The 22,214-nt window shown below is 36.1% G+C and overlaps 1 protein-coding gene across 1 annotated transcript in view; it reads left to right on the top strand.

Moving 5' to 3' along the window:
• LOC118889001 (dystrophin) overlaps positions 1–22,214 on the top strand; it is a 1,535,792-nt gene that overhangs the window by 851,748 nt on the left and 661,830 nt on the right. Inside the window, exon 41 of the mRNA XM_036840547.1 lies at positions 9,595–9,770. Within this exon, the coding sequence (XP_036696442.1) occupies positions 9,595–9,770 (176 nt within the window). The remainder of the gene's footprint in view (positions 1–9,594; positions 9,771–22,214) is intronic.

The raw sequence follows: 22,214 nt of genomic DNA, 5'->3' as shown, positions 1-22,214 counted from the left end.
AAACAGTGATGATTCTGTCTCCCGGAGCTCATAGTCTAATGGACTGAAATGAAGGGATTGCATAAGTCGAAACAAGGGCATTTGTGATGGAGGAAAGAGAATGGCAAAGGTCTAGGGAATGGCCGAGGAATCACTGTGAGTTGTCCATGGATGAAGAACTGTAGAGTCAATTTGAGAAGCCTAGAAAGGTTTCTCCCAGGATACTATGAGGTTCTGAATGTTACCTAAGCTATTTGGGCTTCATTAAGCAGGTAATGAGGATTCAGTATGTATGTTTGAGCAGAGAATCAACCACCAGCACTGCCCATCAGGAGGATTAATCTGGAAAGGATACGTATGATGTTTTGGTGTGAGAAGCGGTGAAGGAAAACAGTTGGGGGGAAGTATTACTAACATAGGTGAAATGTGGTGAACAACCAGCGAGGGAGGGGGAAGTAACAGTGATGGAATCAACTGGGCAGGAGGTGTAACAGTTAGGATCAGTAAGACTTGAATTGGGGAAAAGAAAGAAAGGGATAAAACAAAGATGAACTGGCAACCTGGTAACTGGGAGAATACAGATGTCATTCAAATAAAGAGTAAAATCAACAAGAGAAAGCAGTTTCAAAATGATGTTATTGTTGGCTTCAAAATGTTTTCTTTGAGTTTAAGAAACATTTAAGAGTTTAGTGTTTTCTTTGACTTTCTTTGGGTTTAAGTCAAATGGAAATGTGCCGAAATGCTAAGGAGTGGTTAAGAAGGAAGCTTCACTAGACATAAAAAATGTAGAAAAAGTTAACATTTGATAATTGAATCTTTTCCGTTACACAAACTAGATTTCTAAGGAAGTCAACACCACCTCTTTTTGCAACTATCTCTGGTATTTTAGGGATTCACATGAGTAATTCCAGAAGTTTTAACAGAAGACTTGCTTAAGTCCCCTGGCTGTTTTATTCTTAGGTTCTTCTCGTTTGTATATAGTTCAGCAAGGTACAAATTGTTGACACTGTACAAATATGTTAATAACAGAGAGAATCCATTCTTGTGCCTGATTTGTCTGATTTCCAGAGGATGTGCTCAGTCAACAACAGTTACACAATTGTTTTTTATCATCTTCTCATCTAATTCCATGAAGGAGAGAAGCATTGCCATACAACAGATAATGAGTTGGAAAATAAGAAAGCTAACCTCAGAAATTAAGGCTTTAACAAAAAAGGGTAGCTTGTGTTTAATGCCTGTGTAACTTGGCAAGAGGGACATATAAGGCTTAGCGATGCCCAACATGTGCTTAGAGGTGGATTGTTAGTGGATGTCTTGGGGGTTCTGTAATCTAAGCTAATGTTTAAAATCAATTAATTGATGTTAGACACAGGGATCTGTTTTTATCCCTCTTTATTTCTGGGCCTTTCCATTCTCAGGGGCCTGAGAAACTAAACCTTACTTTGATAACTTGTTATTTGTGGTAAGAGATGAGACTTTAGTGAAACACAATTATTTTTTAATGTCTCTCTTCCATACTAGGGTGTTGAATATATTTCAGAATTTTACTTTTAACCTTTCTCAGATGGGAAACCATTCAAGAGTACTGTCATATCTTGCCTAGTTTTATGCTCAATTTATCAGTGAATATTTATTGAACCATTATTAAGGTAAGCAGTACCCAGCACTGTGTCCAGTGCCTCAGGCTTTGATAATCATAATTACCACAATCTCTGTGTTTCTTCTTCTGATCATCTCCCCAAACCTAGGTACATATATGTATACACACACAATCATATACACAATCACACAAGTAATTGGTCTCTTTTACAGATCATCTCCATAATCTCATTATAATACAGTGTTGTATGTAGTTATTTGCCTCCTGTTCTCTCTGCCATGAAACTGAGTATTGACAGGAAAATACGAACCTATTTATCACTGTAAAGGTATCAGATACAAAATAGTAACCTAACTATTTGTTGGAGTGAATCATACTGAAGAGAATACTTACCTGCATTGAACAGTTTACCTACACTGAACAACCATTTAGAGATTATGCCACAGTTAAAGCACATAGAATTCCTTTGAGTACAGAAAAGGAGTTTGTTAAGGGACAAGTTTAATTCCTGATCTCTTATTCATTCTCTCATGAGTATATTTTAATTCATCTTTGTCCAGTGATTTTTAGCAGTGGGTGGGTCAAATGTAGGGTAAGTAGGTACAAACAGCTTTATGAGAGCGATACTCTCTTTTTTTTGAAATGGAGAATTGTACTGCCTCTCAACTTTCTATATTATGCACATCATGAGATTGATCTCTTTGCCAGCAGATGAACAGAAAATGTTTCAGTGTAGAGATAGAGCAAGGGCCAGTCATGACATTACTCATCTCACTTTCTTATGTAGCAATTTTCATGCAAATATGCAGGGAGTCCCCAAATATGTTTGGATTATGAATGCTACCTTTGAGGTTACCCATAAAGTTTTCAATGAAAATGAAAAATCCAACCATATTCAGAGCCAAACCCACATCACAAATTTTAGACTTAGCTCTGCCAGTAATGATCGCAGTTATATTTTCAGTCCGAATTTTTCCTCTGGGGTTCAGCCCAGTATCTCCAACTGCCCAGTTGATGTATTTTCCTTCATTCACATCTCCACTGAATGGCTAAATCCTATCTATCTACCTCCCAAATATCAATTGGTTTCATCAACTTTTCTCTGCTTGTACCACTGACTCCCCAATCCATGCTACTATTTCTCCTCACCTTAACTACAGTGATAACTACGAGGTCTCTCTATTTCTACTCTAGACCTTCTCCAATCCATCCTTCTACTGCGGCCAGTGATGAACACAACACTTAGCATAGTGCCTGGCTAATAGGAGATGCTCAGTAAGTAGTTGTTCAGTCAATGAATGACTCAACGGGTGAAAATATTTGATAAACATGGCAAGTACCAACAGGAACTACAACTTTTCAGAGCCAGTGAGATTAGATAATGAGATTAAGTGATGAGATATCTCACGTTTTTAAAACTATCCTAGTAATTACGTAGAAAGAATTTTATGCCTCCAGTCATGTGTTCTGTTACCAGGACCACGTAATGAAAGCATGGCCAGAGACAAGAGCCGCCTTTTGATCAGAGAAACGTCAATTTGTTTTCTTAACAGATCTAAGTAAATGGAGAGAAAAACAGCTCTTAAATATTTCCAGGTAGTTCTCCTGAAGTTCTAATGAATGATTTAGAAGCCAAAAAGGATTGAATAAATCTGTGAACCTAGAGAGGCCTAACATTGATTTGAACAAAGTAAAACCTATTAACTTTGCAAAGTTGTGTGCTTTATAACAACAGTTTCCTTTAAAGCAAGGGCCACTGCTCTCAGAGGGCAGTGGAAGGCATGTATGCTCCACCTGAAGGCATTCAAATTATTAAAGTCCTAATGCCAAAACATGTCTGAGGACAGATTGAACGTGCAGCCTTCAGTTTCAGATCCCCAAAGGCAGAGATTTAACATATATACTGTTTTATTCCTTTGGAATCTGCTTGAAATTGAGAAATGCATGTTTTGGGGTTTTTTTCCCCCCCAAGGCGTTATTTCTTGGGGAAGGAAGAAAACAAAAGCCTGAGATAATCTCATAAAGCCTGTAGTACTTAAAGTACTTTATGATGAATTCATTTGGTATGCACGTTAATAGAAGTGATAATAATGAATGTATATATCACTGATGTGGATGAGATAAACACGTCTAAAGGAAATTTCATTGTAATTTGATATTAGGTAAATGTCCCATTAAAATAAATCGCTACTGTACATAATTTTCCTTTAGTTCGTTGGCAGGATGTTTGCTTTGGAAAAGGAGCAATCTAATTCTAGTTTGAGGAGGAGTTCTCATTATCTTTTATAGCAACCATTATCAGGAGCAGATAGTGAATTGTACCAACGAACACATCTACTACACAGGAAAAAAGAGTACTAGATGAAATCTAACCAGACCCCCTGCTGCCTCCATTTCCTGTAACAAACTAACAAAAACATACATGTTGTTTTAGCATTATTATTAGTGGGACACAATAAATGTTTACTGAAATGCAAAACAGATGAGACCAGGAGAAATAACAGACTAAAAAGGTGCATTTTATTTTTGATTGATCATTTGTGAAGGCTGCTCCCTTTGATTTGATTTAGTTGGCAAATCACAAATCAAAGATCTGTAGGTCCTTAGATAAAAGTTGAATCTGAGGTACAGTTCAAATTTGGAGACATTTTATGGTCGAAAGAAGAAAACTCCTTCAGTATTACTTAATCCTTAGCTATAAAGTCTAATATAGACATGAACGCTACCAATGAATGACACTAAATAGAAATATTTTATAAATACCTATACAGAGGTGAGGCACTTAGCTCTCTCTTGGCTCTTCAAGGGCCCAGCAGAAGACGAACATTTAAGCTGAGCAATGAGTTTGATCTGCAAAACTTGGGACACTCAAGGAAGCAGAAAGCCATTCTGTTTTCCTGGGAGCTGGAGTTAAAGTTGGAATTGGGGAGCAGCAAAGGCGGAGGAGAGAACAGGCTGTAGAGGCCCTTCACACTTTGCCTGGTAGGCTAGTATTTGGACTTAATCTTGTAGTAAATATGTAGGCATCATTCTTGATCTCCTCACTCTGGGCTCTGGACCTTGATTCTTGCCTCCTACACCTTTCATTCTTTACTAAAAAATTACCACTTTTCACTTTTTCTAATCCTTCCTATTTTTGTGTTTACTATTTTTTTTCACTCTGCCTCTCTTTCTCCCTCTTTTAAACTGCTGGATTTCCCCAGTGTTAGCCATCTTTCAGTCCTTGTCACTATCCTCATGAGGTGCTCTCACAGGGTCATCAAGTCTTTCACGAGGATAGAATCACCCAGCCCATGAATGGGCTAGGTTGAGTGTGTCCTGTTGCTAAGTCTGCTGTTTTCCCTAAGTATGTGTCCATTTCCTTACAAAAATGCATCATCTAACAAAAGTTGAAAGATATTTTCTGAGCACGTTAAAACCTCTAAAGATGGTCATGACTGTATAGTCTAAGAACTAACATGAGAGACAAACGTGTCCAATTTATCTTTGAGAAAAGGACCAGAAACAATTTTTCAGACTCTTACTTGAATCCTAGGGACTGACAAAGAGGAACAGTGGCAAAGATAGTGCATCATATTTTTTTATGAAATTGCACCATAAATTTCTACCTGGCAGTTTCACAAATCTCTAGAGGGTTCATATTATTACATGTTTTCACTTGACCAATGAGTAAACTGAGGCAATGATTAATCTGTCTCAAAATAAAACATTAACAGACTTACCAGTAAATCACAGGATTAGATTTTTGACATATCTGCTTGTTCAGTGAAGGTTTGTTTTTCTCTCTCCTGTTTCCCTCAGTCTTTATCTTTTCTCCCAATCACTTTTTGTCTCGTCTCTTTTCCTATTCCACCTAGTTTGTGATATTTTGCCAATTCTTTATCTCCTACATAGCTTATCCAATTTGTCATTGTACAATTTCCCATAACTGCTTCTTAGCTTTTTCTTTTTCTTCATTTGTCACATTTTATTTTCCAGGTATTGTGTTTTGATACAGTTTTGGAAAGTTTTACAAATATACTTATTAAACTTACGCTATGTTTTCATATAAAATGTACTCGTTTCTTTGTCTCATATTTTTCCCTCTATAAAAATCTATTGATAGCTGTTCCTTCCTTGCCTATAATTCTTCTTCTCTTCCCTCAGTTTGACCAGACTTGGAGGACTTAGATATGTGTGTCACTTTCTATAATTTAGGAACATTTCTCAATTTAAAAAGCATACAAGAAGTTAATAATAATACAGTAACTCTAAAACATGCCCCTTCTGCTCCACGTATTTCTTGCCTACCTTTCTTTAATAGTGTATCTATTTTACGCACCTTTGTCCCCTTTCACGCAGAGATTCTGATTCAGTTGGTTTACAGTGGAATTCTGGACTTTTATATTTATATTTTGAAAAAGCTCCCTAGGGGAGTCTGATAAGCAGTCATTATTAAGAATGATGCTTTAATATTGGAATCAAAACACAATAAGCTTTCTAACTATGATGAATAATCCAATCAATTTAATTATGATTTTTTTCTAGCCAAAGCTAAGACTAGATGTTAATTGCCAGAGAAATAGATAAGGATGCCTATGACAACAGAGCATTAATATGATATCAAAGCTTGGGAAGTTCACTGGTAGTGAATAATTTAGTACTTAAAATATTTAGAAGCTATAGAATGAAAATTAGTTTTTCACTAAGTGAATAAAGTTGATTGAGGTTTTACATTTAATTTTGTAAGTCAAATTTTATCTTTGGGCTCAGAGACTAACTGTAAAACAACATGTACAAGTTTTTACTTCCTGTTTTGATCCATTATTTTGTCGTCTTAAGCTTTATTACTGAAAATTCTCCTCATGTCAATCACACACTATAAATACTTCTCCCAATTACAAAATCTCACACAAATGCAGTACACTATTTAACGAGCTCTTCTTTCACAAAATTAAAAAAAAAATCTGAAGGCCCTGATTTGGGACTCTGTATAAATGAGATTTGGATCTAACAATTTTAAATTATTGCTTAATTCTTAGCTACTCAGTTCTATCGCTTATCTGGGAAATAGAAATAATAAAACCCTTGTTGATTCTACAATTGGATTGTAAAAGTCACTGTAGCCATCAGCCATGAAGTAGAAGGGCCAAGATCAAAAATACAAAGCAAGGGGGCTGAGAGAAAATTCTGAAGCAGATTTAGTTTATAGCATTATAACCTAGCCTCAAGAATTCTTTGATTCCTTAACAAAGATCCAGAAGGCATTTACTCTATCATGTTATTACTCAAAGTGTTGTTCCCAGACCAACAATATCAGTATCCCCTTGAAGCTTGTTAGAAGTAGAGAATTTGGGGCCCTCGACAGACCTACTGAATCAGAATCAGCAGTTTAACAAGATCTCTAGGAGATGTGCACATTAAAGTTTGAGACGCAGTGCTATAGTACACATCTGATAGGTGCTCCATGCATTTTTAAAAAGTATTTCTAACAGTCGTGGGTATTGGACACCACTGGAGATACAAATTAGAGTCATAATCTTTCTCCTCTAACGGCTTCCCTGACTTTGGTGTTTTCGGCAAAGGTTTCCCCATTTCAGGAGTCATTCATGATTGCATGATCCAGCTAGTTCTCCAACCCTGTTGATTCTGCCTTAACAGTTCATGTTACCTCTTGCCTTTCTGTTCTGGTGCATTGTCGAAACTCTAGGTTTAGCCCCAATACCTACCTCGCAGACTCCTGTCCTAGCTGTTTTACCTGTGTCCCTGCCTTAACATTAGCCTAAACGTTGCCTCAGAATTACCTAGGAACACAGCTCTAGCTCTGACACGCCTGTACTTATGTCATTTTCTGTTGCTCTCCAACGAATTGCAAAGTCTTTAATGAAAAGCAAGGTCCTCTCTGCCCAAGCCCAATATTAATCCAGGGCTACACCTCTCCCTAAACTTCCACTCTCATACGGTGACATAGAGCCCAAATGTATACTCGGGATCAGATCACAAAAATTGCACACCATAGGCCTTGTCTTCTGCCATCCCCTTCCCCCCCACCGCCCCGACCCTGCATCTCCCTAAGGCCTACCTATTCTTTCAATTCCAAATTATCCCCCAAATTATCTCCTTTTCATCCTTCCACTAAGATCCTCCCCCTTCTGATCTATCATTTATTGAGCACCTTGCTTTCTCTATTCTACTGTATATAGTGTAACAAATTATCCTTCACAAATATGTCTAATCTTGTCAGCTAGATTATACACTGCCTAAAACCTAGAAAACTGTACTTATTTCTTTGAATCTCTAGGAGGTTCAGTGATCAGTATTAATACTAATAATACCTTGGCAATGATGAGAACTCCTTCCTTCCTCCCCTCCTCTCCTCCTCCGCTTCCTTTATTCATAGATTCATGCATTCACTCAGTGGATACTTATTGAAACCCCTCATGAACCAGATGTTATAGTAAGCATTAGGAACAAGACTGTATATAGGACACAATCTCTGACCTCAAGGAATTTATGGTATAATTGGAATATAGACACAGTTTGTTATGAATGGGGCTACCTGTTACTAAGCAATGACTGTCACATGCAACAGTGATCTGAACAGGTGTTAGAGTGTGATGCAAGTGAAGTCAACTAGCTGCAAGGAAGTATCACGTGTTTACTAGAGCACATCTCATGCACAAGAGAGTATGGTCAGGAAAGCTTACGAATAGCTCAGTGACTGTGCAGTTTTATGTTCATTGTGAGGTACTGTGCTCCTGGAATAATGGCCTGTTGTCATTTTTGCAGATTTAGTGAGTCTTTTAACTGTTGAAGACATACTACCCAAAATTATATTCAAAATAATAATACATGAAAGTAGTAAACAAACAAACAAACAAAAACCCAAGAAATTTATGTGTAATGAGAATCTAAAGGAGATTTGACCCAGTCTTAGAAAACAGGCATTCATTTATTTATTTGGCAAGCAGGTAATGGAGTTTGTACGTACTTGCTCTTGGGACAGAGGGATGTAAGAATATTATGTAATTAGAATCACATGTACTGGAAAGTGGTCTGCATAATGACTATCCCATCCATACATAAGGGTCTGTGAGTCCTTTAGATTGAAATATGGTAAATATCTCAAGTTCTTATATTACTTCATTTTCTAAACTTCAGATTTAGTAATGGGTTGTAATTGCCTTACAAATTCTAGATTACCTTTTTTTTAAAAAAAAGGTAGAGTGCCGTTTTTATTTAACGGCAAAAGGCATTTTTAATACATATTTGGTTGTAACAGTCTTTTTTAAAAGATCTATTTTTCTGACACTCTACTCTTAAAATTTCATTTAGGATAAAAAGCAGAGATATTTAAGCTTGACACCGTCAATGACTCATAAAAATGTTCTGGTGGCTATAGATTACTTTTAAATTTCTGTGTACCTTAGGGATTTCTTGATAGGCTGCCCCTGAAAGCAATTAATTCTCAGCCTTATGTGGTTTTATAATGCAAAATTCATTGATGGAAACAGAATTTGAAATAAATTTCCTTCTCGTATAGTAATGAATTTTTGTTTAAATATCTCGAGGCTTTTTAAAAAATACTCTGGCTACACTATGTTTCTTCTTTTTCACCTCTCATATTGACAGTCTCGAAGAAATCTAAATACTTTCTTCATGTTTAAATTTTACAACACTTCATAGACTATTAAACATGGAATATCCTTGTGGGGACAAGAAATCGAATTTGCTCTTGAGAAGGTTCCCAACTAATTGATTTGTAGGACATTATAACATCCTCTAGCTGACAAGCTTTACAAATATAAAAACGAGCTGAACTGAGAGGGTGCTTTTTTACTGACACATAAAAGGTGTCTTTCTGTCTTGTATCCTTTGGATATGGGCATGTCAGTTTCATAGAGAAACTTTCACATGGAGCTTTTTTATTTCTTTCTCTCCCAATAGAACTGCATGTGGTAGCACATTGTTTAATCTTTTCTCAAATAAAAGGACATGGAGCTTCATTTTTGTTTTGCCTTTTTGGTATCTCACAGGAACTCCAGGATGGCATCGGGCAGCGGCAAACTGTTGTCAGGATATTGAATGCAAATGGGGAAGAAATAATTCAGCAGTCCTCAAAAACAGATGCCAGTATTCTACAAGAAAAATTGGGAAGCCTGAATCTGCGGTGGCAGGAGGTCTGCAAACAGCTGGCCGAAAGAAAAAAGAGGTAGGGCGACAGATAAAATAGGAATTCTGAAGTTTTAGCGGAGCTGTTTAAGCTGCCCTTAAAAGAAAAAAAAAAAAAGATTTTGTGAAAGATTATAACCAGGGTGAAAGGCACTAACGTTAAGGAGCCCATCAGCAGTTAATAGCAATAGTGAACTTGTTCTTTCTTTTTCTAGAATAATAAAATACGTAGCTGTTGCTAGTTAAATAGGCAGTGCTTTTTGACTGTTTTAAATTTTGAAGTTTGCTTTAAAAATCACACATGATTGTTTAAATATGAATGTCTTCAGTCTATTCTAGCTTAAACAAGCTGCGTCTCAATTATTTTTTAAAGAAGATGAGAAAGGGAAGTTATAAATGACCATTTTGTAGGAAAGACTGCTCTTTGGCTAGATTTTTTTAACAGATACAAATGTGACTTATGATGCTGAAAAACATGATAGTCATATTTACCTTTTAGTTCCACTACATTTCTTAGTACATTCTGGAAGAGGGACTTGGGCTGAAAACGTTCAAATCTAGAGAGGAAAACAAAACCTGAGAAAGGTTAGTGTTGAATTCAGTCATCATTTAACTTTCCCTTGGAATGTATCGAAAGCACAGAAAGCCAAGTGTGTGCTGCTGCAGTTGGAAAACATAGATATTTTTATAAACAGGATTTTGTATTATGCTTCCAGTTGTTGCGAATGTTTCCTGTTTCATAAGGGAGGACTTGGTCGTTATTTACCAAATGAGACTATTGTTATGAACAATGAAAACTCAGTTCTACTGCCAAGCTCTTGCTTCCTACCTATCATCTACATAATAGGTGGATTTTAATATTCAGAAAGCTAGAACAACTCACTGATGAGCGTCTTTGGTGAGGATGTGTTAGAAAGATTTTGGAATTACGTCCATTGTCATTGCCCACCTCCTCTGGCCACCTTTGCTCATGTTGCATTATTCAGAAAGTAGGTACAATTCATACTGCTGTACAAAATGAATGCATTAGTTAATCTACACACATGTGCGCACACACATACACAAATCTTGCTAAAGTTAAAAATAATAGCATCATCTAAAAACATTTTTATTTTAAATCTTGGTTTAGAAAATATTGTTTTATGTATATATAAAACAAAATATATATTGTTTTATATATTATATATATAATCATAAAATAAAGATCCAAACTTTGTAGTTAAATTGCTTCCTTGGGAAAGTCATACACTTTTTTTCCCCCCCATAATTGAAATCCTTCTATTAAATACACAACTATCCCATTATTTAAATAACTGATGTTTTTACACTATGGGCAGGTTTAAACCTGTATAACATCATTTCTGCCCCAGACCCAGTCTAGTCTAAAATAAGATGTTAAGAAATGGGGAGATTAAGGAAAATTGAATAGCATGTATAAGAATATGTTGAATTCATAAAGTGTATTAAATTGATTGGGGGATTATTTTTTCGTTATTGTATACAAGGTATTGTTTCTCATTTTGAAATACCTTACTCATATAATGTTTGAGTAAAGCTTGTTAATATTTTCTATAACTTCTTACCTGGATTTTTAAATTCTTGTTATTGGTTACTGACTTCTAAATGCAAATTATAACTTATAAATGAAGATAGGGCAATATACCTGTTTCACCAAATAAGCTCTAAAATTTTAGATCTTTCTAAGCTTATAAGAAGTTGGTGTATGCTGACTCTGTTGTGAAGTATTACACAAACTGTAGGTTAATTACAGCTAGGGATTTGGCTGTAATTGGTTAGAAAAAATTTCTCCCATTTAAACATTCTGACCTACATTAACTATTGCACTTTTGTTCCTTAAAAAGTGAAGATCAGCTTCCTTGAGTTTTTTTTTTAACTCAGCTTTTAAAGTTGTCTACTTCATGATACATTTAAAAAATAAATGTTAGCATATTTAAATTTCCACTGAGATCAGTTTTGTGGCATACTCAGGATTTTTGTATCATTTAAATTTTATGAAATGTAAAAAAGTAATAAAATATAAGTGTCATTTCTATACAAATACACTCACAGCTATTTCCAAGCACCCAGTAGCACATAAAGTAAAAATAACATATTCTTTATAAAATATTATTTTACTTAACCTAACAATTGTGGGAGGGCTGTACATGAGACTATTATTAATCAGTGTCATGCTTTCAGTGCACCCCAAGCAGAAGTTAGAAGGAGATAGAAGTTATTTATTGCACAGGTGAAAAATAAGATGACTCTTCAAGGTGACAACAGTATTCTTAGTTTGCAGCGGGATTTAAATACAGCTGTTGGAAATAGATAATATTTCATAGTCCATGTACACAGATGAAAAAAAGTGTATAATTTAAGCAATTAAAGTCTACAAAAATTATTTGTAGCTTTATAGCTACATAATCTTAAACATTTCTCTTTGAAAATGTAAGCTATCAGAAATATGAGAAGAAAATTCTCAGAAAATTTCAAATAGCAGTGGACATCCATTAAGGTTAGTCTGTGTTGGAAGTAAATGAAGTATAAAATAGTCAATTAGCTGTGCAATTTAATATAGAAAATTTACTGTTGCCTCAATTATGAAGCAGAGGAACTGGATAACATCTATAGGTTTAAGCATCATAGTAATGAGTTTAATGATGGCTTAGCTACCAAAAAGGTCTTTGTAAACGAAGAAGATGCAAATGAAAACCTATTGACCATAAAGGAAAGTCATAGGTTAAAACAAAGCAAGCCTGTATATGAAGACTCTTAAGCCTCCAGTCCACTGATAGAATTCAAGGGGTGCCATGAGCTTGAATGGGGGGAAATACCTCTTTGTTTTCACTAACCTCTTAACTGAAGTTGAGCATCCCCTTGCATTTTGAATATAGGCAACAAACCAGAGCAATGCTAGCAGTATCTGTGAAATCACAGATGTTTTCCTATCTCATTAGAGTTGTTACATATATCTCAAAATATGGTTCATACTTATCACTGCTTCAAAACTACAGTAGTTATTAGATCTACCACAGTATCTTATTAATGTGTTAATAATAAACAAGCAAGCATTACTTTATCACAAATTTGTGTTTCTAATAGTTTTGAAACTATTTCAATACAATTGGCTTCCTTTGGAGTCCTATGTATTTTATATTCTGGATTTAAAAACATTATTCTGAGAAGTCCCAGGCTTCACCAGATTGCTGAAGGGGTCCATAACATTAAAACAACAACAACAACAACACTATTTCTAGTCAGCTGTTCGTTTAATCTGCCCAGACCTCAATCGCATATATTGGGTTGGCCAGAAGGTTCGTTTGGAAAAACCCGAACAAACTTTTTGGCCAACCGAATATCATGGTTTTACTCCTTTTTGATGGTGTAGTCACCATCCTCAAACATTCCTTTATTTTATCCTGGAGTTTTCCAGGAGATGTACCAGTCAAGGGAATGTAGGTGGGCAGGCCTTCAAGCAATGGGTTGCTGACAACATAAGAAACTGTATTTTACTTAGAATAATGTCAGTTTATGAAAGATTGAATGAAAGAGGGAAGCAGCATAATGGGAGGTGAAATCCCTAAATTGAGGAATCTCTGAATCATTGCCCATAGCAATAAAAAATGATCTTAAGAGATTCTCTCTCTTCTTTTCTTTTGACGAATGTGGTATTACTTCCTCCATTTCACAGATAAGGCAAAAATTGTACTAACATATATTGAGGAATAACAACTTCAATTTAAATTTTACTGGATTGAAAATATTGCTTGAAATTCTTCTTTTCCAACATTTTTTAGTGAAAAATTTCAAGCATATAGAAAAGTTGAAAAAAAGTAGCATAATGAACACCCATATACCCTCCTCTCCTCCTCCTACATTTCTAGATTCAACAATTAACATTTCACCATATATGCTTTTTCTTTCTCTTTCTCTCTACGTCCCCAGTATCTGCCTTTATGTAATATAGGAAATAATATACACACACAAATTTTTGTTGTTTTAACAATTGCATGTAAATTATAAACACTCTTATACTTAACCACTAAATACTTCAGTATGCATCTCCTTAGAATAATGACATGCTGTATATAACCATGAGTGTTTATCATGCTCAAGAAAATTGAAAATAACACCATATTTTTAATGTCCTGTCCATGCATCTTTTCAAATTAGAGTTTTCTCCGGATATATGCCCAGGAGTGGGATTGCTAGATCATATGGTAACTCTTTTTAGTTTTTTTAAGGAACCTCCATACTGTTCTCCATAGTGACTGCACCAATTTACATTGCCACCAACAGTGTAGGAGGGTTCCTTTTTCTCCACACCCTCTTCAGCATTTATTATTTGTAGAGTTTTTGATGATGGCCATTCTGATTGGTGTGAGGTGATACTTTGTTGTAGTTTTGATTTGCATTTCTCTAATAATTAGCAATGTTGAGCACCTTTTCATGTGCCTCTTGGCCATCTGTATGTCTTCTTTGGAGAAATGTCTGTTTAGATCTTCTGCCCATTTTTGGATTGGGTTGTTTGTTTTTTTATATTAAGTCGTATGAGTTGTTTGTATATTTTGGAGATTAATCCCTTGTCAGTAGCATCATTTGCAAATATTTTCTCCAAGTCCATAGGTTGTCTTTTCATCTCATTTATGGTTTCCTTTGCTGTGCAAAAGCTTTTAATTAGGTCCTATTAGTTGATTTTTGTTTCTCTAGGAGACAGATCCAAAAACATATCACTGCGATTTATGTCAAAGAGTGTTCTGCCTATGTTTTCCTCCAGGAGTTTTATAGTATCCAGTCGTACATTTAGGTCTTTAATCCATTTTGAGTTTATTTTTGCATATGATGTTAGAGAATATTCTAATTTCATTTTTTTACATGTAGCTGTCCAGTTTTCCCTGCACCACTTATTGAAGCGACTGTCTTTACTCCATTGTTTATTCTTGCCTCCTTTGTCATAGATTAATTGACCGTAAGTGTGTGGATTAATTTCTGGGCTTTATATCCTGTTCCTTTGGTCTATATGTCTGTTTTGTGCCAGCACCATACCATTTTGATGACTGTAGTTTTGTAGTATAGTCTGAAGTCAGGGAGCCTGATTCCTCCAGCTCCATTCTTCTTTCTCAAGATTGTTTTGGCTATTCATGGTTGTTTGTGTTTCCACACAAATTTAAGTTTTTTTTCTTCCAGTTCTGTGAAAAATGCCATTAGTAATTCGATAGGGATTGCATTGACTCTGTAGATTGCCTTGGGTAGTATGGTCATTTTAACAATACTGATTCTTCCTATCCCAGAACACAGTATATCTTTCCTTCTGTTTGTGTGGTCTTCAATTTCTTTTATCAGTGTCTTATAGTTTTTGGAGTACAGGTCATTTGCGTCCTTGAATAAGTTTATTCCCAGGTATTTCATTCTTTTTGATGCAACGATAAATGAGATTGTTTCCTTAATTTCTCTTTCTCATATTTCATTGTTAGTATATAGAAATGAAATAGATTTATGTTTATCAATTTTGTATCCAGCAAATTGACTGAATTTATTGATGAGCTCTAATAGTTTCTGGTAGCATCTTTAGGATTTTCTATGTATGGTATCATGTCATCTGCAAACAATGACAGTTTTACTTCTTTTCCAATTTCGATTCCATTTACCTTCTATTTTCTGTATTTCTTTTAAACTGGAAGTTGGGTCTAGGTGAAACTTGAAAAGATACAAGTCAAGTGTTTTTGGCAAGAATACTTCATATAGGATGCTATGTAATTTTTATCACATCAGGAGATGCATAATATGAGGTATTCTCACTCTAAATGATGCTAAGTTTGATCACTTGCTTAAGATGGCAACAATTAGATATTGAATTGTAAAGTAATATATTTTTATTTGAAATTAGTAAGTCATCTGATGGCTTTAATACCCATTGATGATCCTTCCCTGGCCCAATTGTTACATTGGGGACTCAAAATTATGATTTTCCTAGTTCTGACATGAATCCTACAAGCTGATTTCTTCTATTAAAAAAAGAAAACACTTCCTTTTTTTCTCTCTTTGATCTCAGTATGGACTTATGGATTCTGATTTAGTCAATATGTTGTAATGAATTAGTTATCGTTCTTGCTGATCCTCACCTCTACCAAATTTAACCAGTGGGAGCCCGTTCAAGCTTTCTGCTTAAATGTCCCAGGTTCACCTTGTATTTTCCCTGCCCCAGGTATGGAATCTAGCATTCTCTAAGGGCCTCTGATTTCCTTCACTGGAGAATGTTATATAGAAGCCAAGACCCGGGCAGTAACACCTTCTCAAAGGAATACTGGCACCCATCTGGCAAGCAGTACTAGGGGAAAAAATGTTTTCATGTTACTTTTGCAAGGATGCAAACATCTCTATCAATCAGAATACATCAAAATCCAAAGTAAGGCTAAGCATATTAAAAAGTTCTTATTGTGTTAGACTTCATGTAAAAGCAGTAACTTCTTATTGATTTCAGTGCCTCTACTGCTGAATTTTTGAACAGAAGTTTACCTGTATATAATCTATGCTAGTTTACCAAGCAAATTAATGGTGTAAATAAGCTAATGGGAGGCATTCCTGAATGTACTTAAGGGAAGAAATTGTTTTTTAAAGACCTTAGCTCACTGTTTGCGTGCAAATAGATGCTGTTAATTAGAAATGAGCTTTATCTAATTCATTAAAGTAGGCCTAGTAGGACCTCTTCTTGAAAATCTCCATTAGCAATTCATATTACTCTATGCACCCTTTGTAAGACAACTGTTTTCTCTTAAGTCTTCTTTAATTTTGGCTTCTCACTAGTTCAGATGTCCCTAACAAAATAGTCTTCAGATAGCACTTTGTTTTCTACAAAATGAAAACCAAAATTTTACTATAATTCACAAGTCTCTTTGTGGTGTAGGCCATATTTTAAATGTAGCCAACATATGCGTGTAAACCAGCGCTAAAAGCCTTTTCACACATTCACCTTTGGCCCCCCAGGATCCCTCCAGCCCTGACTCGAGTCCACTTGCTTTATACCTGAACTTCCCTGGTTTCTTATCACCAGTTTTAACCCTGATTCTTCATCCAGCCCAGAGTTTGCAGACTGAGTGCCCATAAGCTGAATCTAGCTTGGAAAGCGCATGGTCTTTTTACATAGGCACTGTTATGAAATAATTGCCAACATTTAAAAATTGAGAGTCTTCATATTTTTTAAAAACAAGGATTTCTGTCTCGTTTTGAAAACTTAGATCTGGCTACTAGGCACTCATTCCGACGTTCTCTCAAGGCATGATCAGTTGCAACTAAGTAACAGATGTTTCTTGCTGCTCAAAGTGTGGTCTCTGGACCAGAGCACAGACACCACCCGGGAGTTGCTAAGAAATGCAGAATCTAATAAATCATAGTCAGCATTTTAACAAGATTCCCAGGTGATTCATGTGCATCTTAAAGTTTGAGCAGCACTGGTTTGGGCAAGCAAGCCTTCTCTTCAGTTTGCCACAATTGTTCCACCTCAGTCATTTATATTAATTGCTTTCCCATAGACATTTGACTTAATAATACATTATATAGACCCTTATATACTGATGATGATGATGATGGTGGTGATGACAGCACTTAATATTGCCAGGAGCGGTTCCAAGTGCTTTACATAGCTCATGTAATCCTCATAACAACTCTATTCTTATTTCCATGTCTACAGAAGGGCAATTGGAGCACAGACTGCTGAAGTTCTTTGCCCCAGATCACATAACTAGCAAGTATTTGAACCAGGATATAAGCCCAAATAGTCCTAAGTCTCGCATTGTTATTCTAGATCCGATTTTACATTACTTAGCTTGGACCTTTAGTGTTCTCTAAGATATACTTCTGTCGACTAAAATATATATATATACAACCTAAAAGTTGAGAGTTATGTTTTATTCGGCAGACATACTGAGGCCTTCAAGCCTGGGAGGCAGCATCTCAAGTAACCCTGAGAAAACTGCTCCAAGGAGGTGAGGCGAGAGGGGAGCTAGGATATATAGGAGTTTTGCAACAAAAGGCAGGTAGTCTGAACGTCAAAAGGTTATTGTTAAAGAAAACCAGATATCTCAGGTTAAGGAATTTAGCACTTTTCTTCCTATGGGAAGATGCAAGAGTCTGGGCTCACTTCAGTCATTCGTTTGATGTGCACCCCAGCTATCTCAGGCCAGTATCCTGTCTTTTCACATCCTGAGTTTCCTCAGGGCTCACCGTCGGGCATGGCTGCAGTCTGATGGCTGCTAGATGGCAGGTATTCTTTGTTTCCTTCCTGAGTTCCCTCAGGACTCGCTGGTGGAGGGCTGCAATCTCTGATGACCGTGACATCCTTTGTTTACTGATATGGCAGGCAATATTTTATTTCTCACAGTTTCTGCCCACCAGCCTCTCACTTACCAAGCCCATTCCCTTACCTGGCCATACTCAGTAGCAAGTGAATAGGACATGAAATCTGTTCTGACATATCTTTGCAAGCATGTTATCCGCCATTTCCACCATTTCAGCTGGTGTCTCAAGCATAAAATGACCTGATGTGTTCTGTCATTCAGCTTTTGCAAAAGCCATTTACTTTTGTGTTAAATTGCTTTTCCCCTTAATTTTTGTTCAAAATCCTACCCATGCTCCAGAACCCAACTGAAGTGCTATTTCCTCAATGAATGTTACCTGCTCTTCTCAAGCAGAAGTACTTTGCTCTCAAGTTCTTCTTGCTCCTTTTCATAACACTCACATGACATTTTACATATCTATTATATATCATATGTACATATATTTTATTTCCCCAGCAAGATTGAAAGCTTCATGAGGGCAAGGCAACATCTTACTCTCCTCTCTATAACCCACGATACTTAGCAGAAAATCTAGTACATTGTGGATGACCAAAAATTCTTTTCTCAATTTAAATAGTAAAAATTTCTATCCACATTCAAATTAAACTAGGCATTTAAATCTTTACACTTGACATTGTTACATAGGTTAAAAATAGATCTACAGAGCCTGAACCATTTTTTAAAATGTTTTTATAATATCACATTTCCATGGATATATTTTTAGTTCTGAAAATTGGACTTGATCAGTTTTAATCTTAAAAATGGAAGAAGTTGGGTTAATAACTCATAGTTGAGGTGTTCTCCAGAGTTTAATACTCTTAAGAGAAAATGACTTCAATTCCCATAGTTATTTACACCAAAAAGAAGGTCTTTGATTCAAACACTTTGTACATTTGTTTGTGTCAGTCTTACTGGATCACAACTAGTAAATTCTAGTGATCTAAGTAGGAATTAGACTTGAAATTAGGTATTTTACCCTCATCCAACCTGTAACCAGAAGATATTTTAGATGCAATCCATTATCGCCAAAGATCTATTTTTAGATTGATCAGAGAGGATCATACAGATATTATTATCCACAGGTGTCTATGGAAAAGCTCATCTCTTCCCATCTGTTCTCTGATGACTCTTGAAAAGCTTTCAAGGGCATTCATAATGCTTCATCAAAAGACTATGAAAAATTAGCTTCATAGCTAATCCTTTTAGGTCCTATTTTCTTCTTTGAAACTTGGCAAATTCTAGTGAAACTGACTAGCTGGATCCAAACATGCTGTCACATTGGCTGGTATAGACAATATCGCTCTCTATAGATACACAAGTGAATGCATACTCTGTATGGTCTTCTATCAACTTTTATAGGGCTGGGGAGGTGGGAGTTGAAGTAGGGAGGATGATCTCTGGCATGGGCCTTGTAGGTTGGCAGGAGTCAAGTGAAGAATGAATGGACACACCAGAGAGGAAACGTGATAGGAGCAAAATCAATGAAACAAAGAGTGGATACGTTGAAGGACTACATGCAGTTCAGTACAGATATGCTCTCTTAAATCTCCATTTACTTTACTCATCTACCTATTCTAAGCTCTTCATTCTATATATAAAACCAACAGCCCAATTCCTATTCCAAACTGAATGCTGGATATTAGTAACTTATAGATGTTTTTAAAGTTTTTCAAGTGGACTTCCTGAAACCATGCAGCTTGCCTCCCACCATTTGAGAGTATGATTTCTAAGAGTCAACCGTGTGCTGTTCCCAACCCATTTATGCAAGTTATTCTTATTTTTAGAATTTTCTTATTCAATTAAATATTACATAAACTAATAAAATTGGAATGCAGAGAGAAAGAAAATTGTGGTTTCTATTAAAACTAAGTTGAATGCTTTGGAAGACTGATTAGCAAATAATGCTGTTCAATTAGATGTGGATGAAGCAACTATTTAAAATTGGGGGTAGAGGGTAGAAACCACAAAAATCTGGAAGGATTTTGCATTTAGATTTTTTTCCAATGTCTCTAAATCTTACTCTAAAGAAATCAAAACTAAAAGTCATAGATTATGCAGTCTAGGAGTGTTTTATACAAGAAAGAATATGCTGAATTTCAGTCAGTTCCCCCATACCAAATGAGTAGTGAGTTAATGATCATTTATATGTTCTAGGTGAAAATAAAATGTTTAAATATGCATAAACGACTTTATATAATCCCTCCAGCTTAACAATATTGTTCCAAAACCTGCCTATCCAGTCATCCCCATCAAGTTTAGTAAGAGGATTTCTCTTGTTTGTCTAAAGGACAAAGTGTGATGTGGTGCTAAATAGAGCAGTCAAGATGGGCCAGGTCATAAAAGATTTTGTATCTCAAAAAACTTCTTTCTGGGGTGGCGTAGAAGAACATGGGGAGGTTTTTCAATGGATGAGATTTGGAGCCATATAGGCCCCTCTGATAGTTGAGCTCAGGGTGAAATGAAGAGGGTGAGACTGGCAGCTGGGTGACTCAAGTTAAGTAGTTTTGTAGTATTTCAGAGTAAGGACAATGAGTGTCTGAGCAAAATAAAGCTTATAATGATGAGACACATTCAAGATACTCGGTAGATGAAAGTAAAATAACTTGGTAATTGATTAGATGAGAGGGTTGGGAGCTTGAAGGAAGGATTCTAGGAGAACCCCCTTCCCCAGATTTCTGGCTTGGAGAATTGGCCGAATGGAGTGCTGTTAGTTATGAGAGGAAATACAAGGGGCCGTACGCAGATGGAAAGAAGGCAAATCAGACATAAAGACGTCAACTTGGGATATGATATGTTTGAGGGGCCTGTGGAACAATTAAAACAAGGTAGTCAGAAAACATGCATTTGGATGTGCAAGGCTGAAGGCACTGAGCCTTCTTCTTCTCACAGAAGCCATGGTAGCAATCCCCAGTCAACTAACCGCTTCTCAATGAGATCCCTTTCTCATTTCATTTACTCACTAGCTGGTAAACAAAAGAGAGTTCCCAGAGTACGTATTAACCAGTAAACACTGCTGTGGAGAAAGGGTTCAGGTGTTAGGAAGCTACTGTGGCAGATGAATACTAGTGGTGACTAATTGACTGAAGTAAAACCTGTGATCTCTATGGGGTCACAGACTACCACCCTTAACTCACAAATCAGAAGCGCTGGTAGACAAAATATGGGAGACAGACCAGGAGAACATATTCATCACAACATACAAAAAAATAAGCTCAAAGTTCTCATCCTACTAATCGCAGATCAGAAATGGCCTCTGTGTATGTTTGGGACACCCTGCTGAAAACGCGGTTGTCTACAGCATATTTAAAGCATGGATACAGCATTCAATGAAATGCAGACGGTCAATACAGAGGTAGCTAGAGAGCCTATAACATGAGAAATAAGCACAACGCAAAGCATGCCCCATAAGACTCCATACTTGGAGTCCTGTAAATGCACTCTCCCTTTAAGGTTATTGGTGTCTAAAATCTGTCTGTTGTTGTCTGTCTGACTCAACAGCAGCTCCACCTGGATCCCACCATTTTCTTAAAACAGACCAAAAGGCATTTTGCATTCTTTCCATTTTCCTTGTTGCTGAGGAAACTTGAAATGACTACCTTCAAAGCCTGTCCTATGAGACATATTTCACATTATGAGCAATCATTTCCGAAGTGCTTTTTATGTTAGAATTACAAGCCATCATACCACTAAAAAGAAACACAATATTCACAGGTCAGTAGACCATCTTTGTGCACAAAGGAAAACCCGGACTAGAGATAAAAATGTGTTGATCACTTCATTGATTACTTCCTTGGATTTAATATAATTGTAGGGTGCCTTAGATATGTGTGCTAGTCTATTCTCATGTTCCCTTTAACAAATCTCGTCTTTTTTAGTAATTCTGAACTGGCGTAGTTTGGCCATTAATATATATCTAAAGTTATCATAATTTGCTTTTTTCCATATAGATTAATTTAAATGAAAATATGTTTTTCTCTTTTTATCCACTGATAAATATGTTTTTAAAAACCTTTTCTAAAATGGAAAACACCATACGTATGTGAGCTGCTAATCTAATAATTTTTCACTTCGTTATACATTCACCAGTATAATAATATCTCCTCCTTTTCAGAAGACCTTATCTCTTAGTTCACAGGAACCTTGCCCAATTA

This window comes from Balaenoptera musculus, chromosome X, assembly GCF_009873245.2.
Source record: "Balaenoptera musculus isolate JJ_BM4_2016_0621 chromosome X, mBalMus1.pri.v3, whole genome shotgun sequence".
NCBI lineage: Eukaryota > Metazoa > Chordata > Mammalia > Artiodactyla > Balaenopteridae > Balaenoptera > Balaenoptera musculus.
Note: the sequence above shows the minus strand (reverse complement) of the source record. Positions and strands in the feature narration are given on the sequence as shown.